Source organism: Myodes glareolus, chromosome 12 (assembly GCF_982192425.1).
Source record: "Myodes glareolus chromosome 12, mMyoGla1.1, whole genome shotgun sequence".
NCBI lineage: Eukaryota > Metazoa > Chordata > Mammalia > Rodentia > Cricetidae > Myodes > Myodes glareolus.
Window position 1 is genome coordinate 16,610,125 of NC_142037.1, and position 13,025 is coordinate 16,623,149.

A 13,025-nucleotide genomic window follows, 5' to 3' on the forward strand; every position below is an offset into this window, starting at 1 on the left:
ATGTATACCTTTCAAATAAATTCACCTTCTGCAGACAATAGGTTTTAACATTTTTTTTCACTGCACAATTAGCCTGGTTGAGAACTTCAAGTCTGTAGAGTTATATGGCAGGCCTTCTTCTGTTTCTCATTCTGTTCATATCACATGTCACTGAGATTTATTCATGTTTTTATTGGCATCATCACCCACCACTATCATCACTAAATGCTACAAAGGATTCAGATAGATTTATTCATGCTCTTATGGGCATCATCATCATCAACTGTCATTGCTAAACACTATCTAACCCACAAATATAGCACACTCTGTTCCTCCACATACCTCACTGACTAGACAAGGAATTTTTAGGGATTAAATATTTGGTTGTTAATAGGTCAAGGTACAGGTTAATCTAGATTTTAATGTCATGATCATGTAGGGAAAAGTGTGTATCTAAAATTCTTTATTAAATCACCAACCTAAGTCCCTTCATTAAAAGGTCTTTTTCTGTTTGGTTCTACTATGTAATATGTCACTGTTCTTGGGCTCTTGTTTACAAAGCCTGCTGTGTGATATTCTATGTGAAACATAGTGGGACTTTACATATTGATCATGTTGTTGTCAATGGAATTTCAGTATCCTCTGTAATGGTCTTCACCTAAAACTGCAGCTAGCAAACTTGGAAGAGTGCATTCTTGTAGGCTGAACTGCCCCTTTCACTTGAGAATGACTTCAATAGCGCACATGCATTATCTCACATCTGAGCTGCAGTGATTTAATGTTAGCTATACATGTAGATAATTGCACCTGTTCACTGTTGTGTGTGTGTGGTTGAGATGTACACATGCATGATAACATCTTAGAAATTGTCCCTACAACCTCTGAAGGTCCATGCCATAGAATTTCCCCTTATTTGTAGGTATTCAAAGCAATGTAATGGTGCATTGTTACAAGCATTAAGTCTAAAAATATCTAAAGCCTTGCTAGGGAACTACAGAAAAAGTACACTCACTTACTATCAGTACTGGTTATCTTGTATACTTTGTTTTTTTTTAAAAAAAAATGTTAAGTTAAAATATAATTACTTAATCCCCCCCTTTCCTTTTCTTACTTAAACTTCTTCTACAAAGCCACCCCCATCCCCAGCAGAATACTCCTGCTATGCTGGAGGTCACACAGTACTAGAACCCCAGGAAAAACACCACCCACAGGCCCCTAACATCTTTGAAAACTGCCCAGCATCCCAGACAGCACCTCTCTCCTGAGGTCCATATCTAGGCCAACAATTCCAGCAGAAGATTCCTGCTCTACTGGAGACCAAGTTAGTACCCAGAAATCCAGAGGCCAAACAATCCACCAAATCCCCCAAAGAAACACCTATTAGACCTGAAGATTCGCTGGTCACCATGACCATGGGCCACTCGTGCCACAAAACCAGAGAGAAAACAGAAACCAGGATGAAAAACATCAAAAAGCATTCATCCAACAAGATAAACTCAGAAATTGACAGGTAAACACTCAATAATCCCAAAGAGAGATGACTATATGGCATCATCAGAGTGCATCTATCCTACATGTAAGCCCTGGATATTCCAACCCAGCTGAAACATAATAAAATGGCCTTAAATCCAATCTCATGAAGACAATAGAAGCTCCTAAACAGGAAATTAACAAATCCCTTAAAGAAATCCAGGAAACTACAAACAAACAGGTGAAGGCAATGAATAAAAATGTTTAAGACCTGAAAATGAAATAAGAAGCAACAAAGAAGGCACAAGTCAAGGGAATCCTGGAAATGGAAAATCTAGGTGTGATGGTTTGAAAGAAAATGGTTCACAAAGGCAGTGGCACTATTAGGAGGTGTGGCTATGTTGGTCTGTGATATTTGTAAATATGTTCTTGTTGGAGGAAGGGTGGCAATAGAGAGGAGGGCTTTGAGGGTTTAGAATAAAGCCACACTGAGGGAGGGAGTCTACTAGATGTTGCCTTCTGATCGAAATGTAGCCAGCACTATGTCTGATTTCACAACACCACATTCCCGCCATGATGATAATGGTCTGAACCTCTGAAACTGTAAGCCAACAACCTCAATGAAATGTTCTTTTCTTTATAATAGCTGCTGTGGTCACGGTGTCTCCTCATAGCAGCAGAAACCCTAACTAAGACAGAAATTGGTACCAGAGACTGGGGTATTACTCTGATAAGCCTGACCGTACTCTTGTTTGAAGGAATATGGACCATGTGCTTCTGCTCCTTTCTTCTGTAATTATAAGCATACCTAAGGAAGGATGGTCTTCAGGGTACATGACTTGGAGTATGTGACTTGGGGCACCTTGCTACCTAGACAACAGAATGCTAATAATTGGATGTCTCAGAGTTGACTATGAGTTAGCCTTTTGTAACATGATGATAAGGTTTTTGTTACCTTCTCCCCAATTACTTTGGGTATAAAAGCTGTAGAAAAATAAACTTGGGTGATTGCAGGGTCTGAGTAATCCCTGAAATACCCTTCCAGTACTGTATAATGGTTTCTTATTATTTTTATGCGTCTTGATATTCCTTACTTTTATTTCATCAATTCCCATGCCCCTACCTTGGTAAGAAGTATTTTTGTTGAGGTTGTTCCTTGACCGAGATAGAAGAGAAACTCTCAGACAGAGAAGATATAACAGAAGAAATTGATACATTGGTCAAACAGGATGTTGGATCTAAAAGTTCCTGATATAAAATATACAGAACACCAAAAAGATTGGACCAGAATCCCCCCTCCCACATAAATATCAGTAATTAATAATCATTGGCAATTAATATCTCTTAATATCAATGGACTCAGTTCCCTAATAAAAAGATACAGGCTAACAGAATGGATGTATTGGTAATTAATATCTCTTAATATCAATGGACTCAGTTCCCTAATAAAAAGATACAGGCTAACAGAATGGATGTAAAAACAAGATTCACCCTTTTGTTGCATGCAAGAAACACACCTCAACATCAAAGACAGACATTAATTCATATTAAAGGATTTGAAAAGATTTTCCAAGCAAATTGATTCATGAAGCAATATAGTATGACCATTTTAATATTTAACAAAATAAACTTCCAGCCAAAATTAATCAAAAGAGAAAGGAAGGACACTTTGTACTCATCAAAGAAAAAAATCCATCAAGATGACATCTCAATTCTGAACCTCTATGTCCCAAATTATGGTTACCTTGCTATTTCAATTTCTGGAGCTTCTCACCAACTATGTGTTCCCTTTTGGATATTTCTGGCTTCTGTGGCTAATCCAAGTTATGTATTTCCATTTGAAGATTTGGAGTTAGGAACCTCTACAATTTCCATTGTAATTAGGAGGTCAGTGACAGAATATGTAGCATTTGTCTTTTGGGATCTCTGTCAACTCATTTTAAATAATCTTTTCTAGTTCTATCCATCTACCTGCAAAGTTTATGATGTCATTTTTCTTTACTTAGAAGAATAATTAATAATGTATAGGTGCCACATTTTATTACGCATTCATGTAATTAAATAAATTTTAATTTAATTTAATTAATTAATAATTAAATTTAAAATCATTTAAATTGTTTCCATTTTCTAGTTACTGTGAATAGAGAAACAATGAATATAGCAAGTGACTATCTGTGGAGTGGGATGTAGAGTTCTTTGGCATATAGCAAGAAGTCGCATAACTGGGTTGTGTGGTAAATTTAGCTTATGGCTTTTAATGACTCTCCATATTGATTTCCAGAGTAACTGTGCCAATTGTCATTCTCCCAACAGTGAATGAAGGTTCCTTTCACCCCACTAGCCCCCACCAGCATTTGTTGTTAGTTGCTTTATTGATTTTAGATACTCTAACTGGCATGAGATGAAATCTCAAAGTTGTTTCAATTTGCATTTCACTATTTTCTAAGAATGATGAGCAATTTTGAAATATTTCTTGACCATTTTTAAAACAACTCCATCTAGACCGTCCTGTCTCCTGAACATCTGCACTTCCTTCACCAGGAAGTGATGGAGTTAAAAGAGCTGTTTTAATGAGACTTGTGGAGATGGCCTGAAGTCAGGTTTCTTGGTGATGTCCATCCACTAGGGGGCACTGCAGAGTACCTAGAAATTACCTTTCCTTAAGTAGCCTAGAGATCTGAAGACCTGAGAACAGACATAAGGAAATGAGGCAATCCACTGACAAAGCAAAGAGTAGAGGTGATGCTGTAGAGATCACCCGGGTCTTTAACTCTCAGTCATTCTGTAGAAAATCACAGACATCTAGAGCCTGTTCAGTGGATCCCATGTGTCTATCTATCTATTTTAAGAACAATTCTCTGAACAGATGTTAGCAAAATAAAATCTCTCTGGACAGTATGAGGATGGACACTCAAGAGAAAACATCTCCACTGCTTTCTGTTTTGAGTTTTATGCTTATAACTTCCCTAATTCAAAGAAATAGAAATTATTTCAATACCATCATCTCACATATATGTACACACACACAGACACACACACACACACACACACACACACACACACACACACACTTTAAACTAGAAAAAGGAGAAATAACTACTTGAGAAGGAAAACTTACAAGTTATGGAAGGATAGAGAGGAGGAGCCTTAATGACTTGGAGCAGGCAGGCATTCATAGTCTGATCTGTATCAGCTGCGTTTTCCTGCACGGCACAGTGGAAGAGTTAGACAGAAGCCAAGAGACGGGAAATAAATCAAGGTAAAAACAGGGCAGGACATGCCTTGTTTTTCTTATAACCACAAAACTCTGTTGGAAACATTTTCTATGTACATGATGATCTTAAGAGCAAGAAATTCCTTGTATTCTGTTCCGTGCATTGCATGCTGATGTGTCAGTGTAATTTAAGAGTCCTGCCAGGACTTCCTTGTTGGCTATGTTGATCACAATGAAGGGTGGTCCCATGCCCAGCAGTAGATGGCCAACACAGGATGAATCCAATGATGTTATTGCATGATATTGCTTAGTGTGAGCATATTTTTGTCTTAAGTGGTCTTTTGTCTGTTTGTACGTATTTTGTGTTTTTAAGCGGTTTCAGGTGTGTGTGTGTGAGAGTTTCTTCATTGTTTTTTTTTTAATCTGTTCTGTTTGGGTTTTCTTTGTTTGCCTCTTTGATTTCTAAAAAGAGACAAAAAAAGAAAGAGCATGGAGTTGGGTGCGTGAGAAGGTCTGGAAGCTCTTGGAAATGATGGAGAAGGAGAGACAATGATCAGAATATACTGTTGAGAAAATTTCAATAAAAAAGTCAAAAATCTTGCTAGGATTCTGCAAAGCTGCATTTAATTCACTGGAGCCATAGTTCTCACACCAATGTTCTGCATTTATGAGTTCCCCTTCCTTACACATCTTCTCCCAAACTCCCCGTATGAGAAGTGATACATTAGAAATAGAGTGTCCTGGGCTCTACATCATTGTCCTCCACAATCGTGCAGTGGAGGTGGGTGGAGTTTCTTGTTCAGATGAAAGAGGAAGCTCAGTGATTAGGAGAGAACTGCTGTGTGTAAGCACAAGTGTGTCTGGGCACAAGACTTGACACCCTCATAGCTGGAGAGAAGACACCCCAGCAATTGAACAGGGGCCATGGAAAGGAAACTGGGAGCTGTGTTGTGGATTCTGTGGGTGTGGATTTGCTGTGAGTTGTGTTCACCTAAGTTGCTTTAGGAATTCTGCAAAGATGTCAGTGGTGAAGGGGGAATGACCCAAAACAGAGCCCCTGTGCAGTCATCCTCATGGTGTCTCTGGGGATATTTGATAAAATCCTTCATTAATTCTGAATTACTTTTCTGTTTCTAAGCAGGGGTGAGAGGAGGTGAGGTGGAGCAGAGTCCTTCAGCCCTGAGTCTCCACGAGGGAACCAATTCTGTTCTCACATGCAACTTTTCTACAACCATGAGAAGTGTGCAGTGGTTCCAGCAGAATTCCAGGGGCAGCCTCATCAGCCTTTTCAACCTGACTCCCGGAACAAAACAGAAAGGGAGGTTAAACTCAACCTTCAACTCTAAGGAGCGCAAGAGCACCCTGCACATCAGGGATGTACAGCTGGAGGACTCTGGCACCTACCTCTGTGCAGCAGAGGCACAGTGCTTCCAGCAAACCTGCAGCCTGGCCCCAAACTGTGGCTGGGTGTGCAGTTTACAGCCCCGCCACAGGCAGACTCTGCAGGAGAATTTGCACAGCTGTGACTTTATCAGATCTCCACCAACTACAAAGAAGGAGTGAGGAAACAGAAAATTACCACTGTAGTAGTTCACACTTAAACTCGGACAGATGTGATACTGACTTGTAGAAGGATAAAAGCTCTGGTAGCTTTCAGAAAGTATTCCTATACCATGAACACTATTCCACAGAGATGAAAGCTCTAGTTAGCCAGCTTCTCCGTGTTCAATTCGACATGCAGGTGTTGTCTTCCTAAATAGTGGCTTTCCATCAGCTTATGGAGAGCAACCAACAGCCTTGGAAATAGTCTGATTTGTTTATTTCCATGGGGACCCTTTTGTCAACAGGTCAGTTAGATGACATTCATTCTTGGCACTGTTTCTTTCATTTTTGGTAAAAGATGTCTAGTTGACAATTTGTCTCCCTATTATTTGGTGATCTCATTTCTATTTATTTCATTCATATATATCTCCAGGGAGCCGGAGATCACACGGCCCTGCTAATCGCCAGGAGAAGGGAAAAAGACCTTGGTACCTACAAGTCTCCCTTTAAAAATATATAAAAATATGATGACAAAACCTGCCTTAGGCATCACCGGGAAACAGTCAGGACAAATCTGGATCCATCGTCAGGATGACGCCTCAGGTTCAGACACTCCTGTTCTTAGATTGGAAAAGCCTGCCCAGTGATCTAGACCCATCTCTGGTCAATGCCATCCTCCAACACGTTCAGCCGGTTTTATGCTGAAAGATACTCCAAGGCGAATGCCTACTAGGGCCAGGCCATGGCGGACCTGAAGCCATTGACCAGGTGAAGACACTCCAGCGTACGTACACATAAGCATACCTGGAAGAGACAGTGCTTGCACAATATCTGAAACATTGGCTCAGAATAGAGCCCTTGAGTAGGGCTACAGCACTGGCAAATGGGACCCCTGGTATGACTAGTCAAACTAAATTAGAGCCAATTAATAATTTTGTATTTCGGGGTCCGAGAAAAAGCAGCAAATCTAAACCTGCGACCAGCAGAGGTCAAAATCCACACCCAGTTGTAAAGATTAACTACAGTGTCCAATTGTGAATTTAAATTACTTGTTATGGTAATTCTGTCTATCTGGCAAGGTTTTAGCCTTGAGCATCCAACACTGTAAACAAGGCAGGGGAAGTAGCTGTTTTTCCCTCAGGGGGTCAAGCAGCCTTGGCTGAAAGGAACAGATAACGGCAGAGCAAGACACAAAGCTGGGAAAGGGGTAAAATCAGGCACTGGATCATCTCTCAGGAATCTGCCAACTCCGCCGCCACCTCCGCCGCCATGTCCGTGGGATCTCTTGATCTCGCCTCGTCCTCAGGTTTCTGAACAGAGGAATCCACGGTCCGCACCAGACGTTAAGGGACTCAGATAGGGAGCTCTGCATCCTGTGGAAATACACAAACCGCTCCTCTGCCCCAAATTAAGACCCGGTCCGGACCATACCAAGTGCCGTTTGCCAGATTTTTCCACTTCACTAAGGGCTTCCCGGGGGAGCTAGGCTGCCAGTGATTCTCGGCCACCGTATGGGAGCCAGCATCCACAGTCAGAAAGTTTAAAATGTATAAAATGAACTATAGATGCTCTCTGGGGGGAGAACTGTAATCCCCCCTTTTAGTTTTGTGCAGATAAGCCATAAGAGTGCAGTGGGTCCTCTCTACGACTGCCTGCCCCTGGGGGTTATGGGGTGTACTGGTTTTGTGAGAAATATGAAACTCCTGGCAGAACTTAGCAAAACCAGCACTGGTATAGGCTGGTCCGTTGTCCATTTTGAGAGATTTAGGGACCCCCATGTAGGCAAAAGCCTGCAGGCAGTGGCTTTTAACATCCCGTAATTTTTCTCCTGTATGAGCTGAGGCAAAGATAAGGTGTGAATATGTGTCCACAGTTATGTGAACATACTGCAAACGTCCAAAAGAAGGAATGTGGGTAACATCCATCTGCCATAAATGGTTGGGAGCCAGCCCACGTGGGTTAATTCCCAAATGGGGAGCAGTTAAAAGTTCTACACATAAAGGGCACTTCTTAACAATATCAGTGGCTTGCTCCCGAGATATTTTATAATGAAATCTCAAAGACCCAGCATTGAGATGAAAACGATTATGAGCTTTCTTAGCAGCTTCATAAGATTCTTGACTAACTGTATAAACCTGGCGAGTGAGTTCATCAGCCAAGGCATTGCCTTCACTCAGGGGGCCAGGAAGATCGCTATGTGCCCTCAAATGTCCCACGTATATGGGAACAGACCTGGCCCAAAGCAATGCCTGAATAGCCAGAAGCTGAATCTGGACTCGAGACACAGAAGCAATATAAGCTGCAGTTTCTAAAGGTGCAAGAATTTTGCTAATATACTGACTGTCAGTATAGAGGTTAAATGGAATGTCAGCCTATTTTTCCAGGGCCAGTTGTACTGCGATTAATTCAGTTATCTGAGCAGAGTTAGTATCAACGGCTCGGGTGCAAACATCAGGCAAGGAGAACACCACAGCTCTTCCTGTGGAGGAGCCATCAGTAAATACATTCCTAGCCCCAGCCAAAGGCTTTAATGAAATAACTTTAGGGAAACACACCGGATGATTCTTGAAAAAGGTGACTAGCTTATTAGAAGGGTAATGATTATCAAACTTACAGGGATTGGTGCATAGAAATAAGGTCCAATCTTCAGCAAAATTCTGCAGCCAAGTTATTTCTGACGGGGTATATGGTGTAATAACTTTATCAGGTAACATACCAAAGGTTTGCAAACACAGTTTATATCCTTTCTGAATAATGCGCAGCACAGCTGATGGATAAGATATAACAATTTTTACAGGTGACACGTGTTCATGCACCCATAGGATTGGCCCTGTTTGCCAAAAAACTCCAGTAGGGCTATGCTGGGAAGGAAAAATTATTAAGAACAGAGGTTGATTATAGTCTATATACTGGACATGAGCAGAGGCAAGCCTTTCTTCAATCAGTGAAATACACTGTCTTGCCTGGGGAGTTAACTCTCGAGGGGAAATTGGGTCTGAGTTTCCCTACAGGATGTCAAAAAGCGGCTTTAGGGTTCCAGTAGGGATACCCAAACAAGGCCGGATCCAATTGAGGTTCCCAAGCAGCTTTTGAAATTCATTTAAAGTTTGTAACTTGTCTAGGCAGAGAGTGACTTTTTGAGGTTTTACTCCTGTTTGCAACAACTGATGCCCCAAATATTGATATGGGAACTGCTGTTGTACCTTATCAGCAGCAATCACCAACCCAGCATGTGCTAGACACTCTTGCAGGTCAGCAAAGGCCTCAAGAACTATTTTTGGTTCCTGTCCAGTGAGAACTATGTCATCAATGTAGTGGATCATATACAATTGAGGATATTTCTGTCTGATTGGGGCAATAACCCTTGCCACAAACACCTGACAAATGGCTGGACTACATGACATTCCTTGTGGCAAGGTTTTCCACTGGTAGCATTTGAAAGGCTCTATGAGATTTGTGGAAGGCACACTGAAAGCAAATTTATCAGAGTCTTTTGGATGCAGGGGAATGGTGAAAAAACAATCCTTCAGGTCAATAACTAACAGATGGTATCCTGCAGGGATACCCACCGGCTGTGGCAAACCTGGTTGGGTGCTTCCCATTATTTCCATGCAATCATTTATGGCTCTGAGATCCTGCAACAATCTCCATTTACCTGATTTCTTTTTAACCACAAAAATAGGTGTATTCCAGGGGGAGGTGGAGAGCACTATATGCCCCACCTCCAGCTGTTCCTGGACCAAGGTCTGAGCAGCCAGTAGTTTCTCCTTACTAAGGGACCATTGCTCAATCCACACAGGTTTTTCAGTTTTCCATTTAATAGGTATATAATCTGACTGCTCTGCAATGGCCCCTAAGAAAAATTTCCTAGCCCTGCACGTTGTCCAGGCAATTGCTGGATCAAGTTCTTGTCGACTAAGGCCTGAACGTCTTCCTGGAGATTTTTTCCCAGACCTCGGCCGGGGACAAAGCCCTGATTAGCTAGCATGCGCCACACAGGTTCCGTTGTCAGCACCGCTCCCATAGCCTGTAACACATCTCTTCCTCACAGGTTAAGAGGAAGGTGTTCTAGAACATAAGGTTTAAAAACGCCAGCATGGCCCTCTTCGTCCTCCCAATAAAGGTATTGCGTGCTGCGCTCCAGGGAGCTGACTACACCGACCCCCTCTAACGCAGTGCAGGCCAGCTGAAGGGGCCAGGTAGCGGGCCAATGTTTCTTAGCAACCATGGACGAGTCAGCCCCGGTGTCAGGGAGACCCGTGAATTTCTTCCCACGGATGGTTAGAGTGAGAGCAGGGCGGTCCTTTAGGCTAGAGACCCAGAACGTCCCAGGGGTCTCTGGGGAAGAGAAGTCCCAGGGGATTTACTGGAGTCAAGCCTTTCACCTCCTCCTCGTACTTGTTTATTTAAAGGATTAGCAGAGTGAAAACTGCGCAGGAGAACCAGTTGGGCTATCCTCTCCCCACGGGGGATGACAAGGACCCCCACGGTGGCTTCCACCATAACTTTAATCTCTCCCGAATGATTGCTGTCTATAATACCTGGCAAAACTTTAATTCCTTCAAGCACAGAACTGCTTCGGCCCAGCACTAACCCTACAGAGTTCTCTGGAATGGGTCGAAACACCTCAGTCCCTAATGCTTGTGCCCCCATCTGCGGTGTTAACACTGCCCGGGCAGAGGCGCAGAGAGCTAATCCTGCACCTCCTGGGGTACTTCGGGCAAGTTCGCAGACAGTGAGGCGCTTCTTTGAGGGACGAATCTGATCTGAGCATTTGGCTCGCTCATAGCCCCGTACACTTGCATTTTCGGGGCCCTAGGCCGGCCCCTTCTCCCGTTTTTTGACACAGGTAGGGGAATGCCCTGACTGTCAGTTTTAGACCAGCAGTTGCTTGCCCAGTGCGTTCCTTTCTGGCATCTGGGGCAGACACCAGGGTTACTCCTGGAAGGATCAACCACTCCTTTAATAGCTGGGCAGTCTTTTCTAATATGCCCGGGCTTCCCACACTGAAAGCAATTTTTTGATCCAGTTTTGGCTGCAACCTCCCTAGGGGCAGAAGTGACCACCTGTCCCACCACAGTAGAAGGAACTATGCCTCTGCACAGATGAATAAAATCATCCAGGCCCTTGTTTCTATGCAGGCGCAAAACTTCCTGGCAAGATCTGTTAGCATTTTCATAGGCTAATAGCTTTACTGCTGGCAAGTAAGAATTAATATCCCCAAGAGTACGGCTGCCTACCTCTAAGAGGTGGTTTATAAATTCAGAATAAGACTCTGTAGGTCCCTGTACAATTTTTGAGAGTAGTTCTCCTGTTCCTTCAACTGGTAGAGATTTCCATGCCTTTATCGCTGCGGCAGCTACTAGAGCGCAAACTGCAGGATCGTAAATGATTTGCACTGTGAGATCAGAATATTGACCCCCTCCAAGTAACTCATCAAGGTCATGCTGGGAGAAACTGGCGGTGGCATTAAGCCCCGCGGTTTCCTTGCAAATCCTTCGCAAGTCATCTCTCCACAGTAAAAATTCACCCCCAGAGAGACAGGCCTTGCAAAGTTGTATCCAGTCGCTGGGCATAAGGTTGAGCTTAACAAAGGACTCCAGCAATGTCACAGTGAAGGAAACGTGAACACCATAAGCAACGACCGCTTCCTTCAATTGCTTGACAATCTTAAAAGTCAGAGAGTCAGGCTGTCTAATGTTAAGTACTTGCTGGCCAAGAGTTCCTTCAGTGGAACAAATTGCCCTATCTCTACCAAGATTATCAGGCCTGTTTGAAAACTCCCGAGTTCCCGCCTCCAGATTTACAGGGGCGAAAGCTGTAGCACAACGGTTTGGGGTGGCAGAAAATGCTCTTTGCGGAGGAGGCCTAATGGGGGCATCTCTGCTAGTGGCCCCGCCTTCCTCCTTCTCTAGCTGTTTGGTTAGAAGTGTGATTTCGCCTTCTAATATTTCCTCTTCTTCATCTAAATTATCAATGCTTTTGACTTCTTGATCCTCAAAACTCCTGATAGAGCTCACAGATTCTACTTTCTGAATTTCCTCAAGGATTTTGTTCAAAACCTCTAACTGTTCCTTCACTAAAACATCTTCACTAAGGAGGGCATCTCTGATAAGACACCATAGCAAATAGATCGCTAGAGGGACGGCTTTAGTTCCCCGTTCTCTCTGTGCAACACGTAGATCAGCCCTAACTTGTTCCCAGTCCTCGATATTAAGGTTCCCAGTCAGAGAGAACCAAGGACTGAGCTCTGAAATTACCTTGTGCTGTGTCACCTTTGATCCTGGTGCCTAGTTTTTCCACAAGCTGCAGTAGCTGATCTGCTAATTGCCCTTCTAACTCTGGAGTGGACATTTCAGCACCCATTTTCCTAAAAATCAAACTATTCACCCCCTTATCACACGTGCACAATTGCACATTACAAAACTGGCCAGATTCCAGATCGTGGGGGACCCTCACCTCTTTTGGGGTTCTCGTGGTGGATCCACTGACAGCAGGACGCAATTCTTCAATTCTTCTTCAAAGCCGACCCAAGGGACGCCATCTGTAAGACCCCGCACTTTTCTGTGGATACCCACACCCAATCCAGGCGCGTGCCTTCCCGAACTCGGGCCCATGAGAATGGACGATTGTCCTGAGGGTTTAAAGAGACACACACACAAAAAAAGGACCTTACTCATTTACCAAGAGTAAATGGCAACTTTATTAAACTCAAGTCGGGTATTTATAGAAGTGGGCAAGCAGGATCAAAAAGGGCAAGGCCTCCTCCCAAAAGAAGCAGGAAGGAGAATAAAGGCCCCGGCGCCTCAGGCAGAATCAG

General features: G+C 43.1%; 1 protein-coding gene across 1 annotated transcript; it reads right to left on the minus strand.

Annotated features, from left to right (window-relative positions):
• Positions 1 to 10,896: 10,896 nt before the first annotated feature.
• On the minus strand, positions 10,897 to 12,571 carry LOC148120156 (endogenous retrovirus group K member 5 Gag polyprotein-like). The gene is made up of 2 exons (XM_087895873.1): positions 12,481 to 12,571; positions 10,897 to 12,023 (listed from the first exon to the last, which is right to left on the minus strand). Exons 1-2 carry the CDS (start codon positions 12,569 to 12,571, stop codon positions 10,897 to 10,899), a joined length of 1,218 nt encoding a protein of 405 aa, XP_087751999.1.
• Between the last annotated feature and the right edge of the window lie 454 nt (positions 12,572 to 13,025).

Bases quoted from the DNA above. Each gene is read 5' to 3' on its own strand.
- LOC148120156 (XM_087895873.1), bottom strand. From the start codon at position 12,571: ATGGGTGCTGAAATGTCCACTCCAGAGTTAGAAGGGCAATTAGCAGAT. The intron at 12,024-12,480 runs GTGACACAGCAC...GTTGTGCTACAG, and splicing joins ACTAGGCACCAGGATCAAAG to CTTTCGCCCCTGTAAATCTG.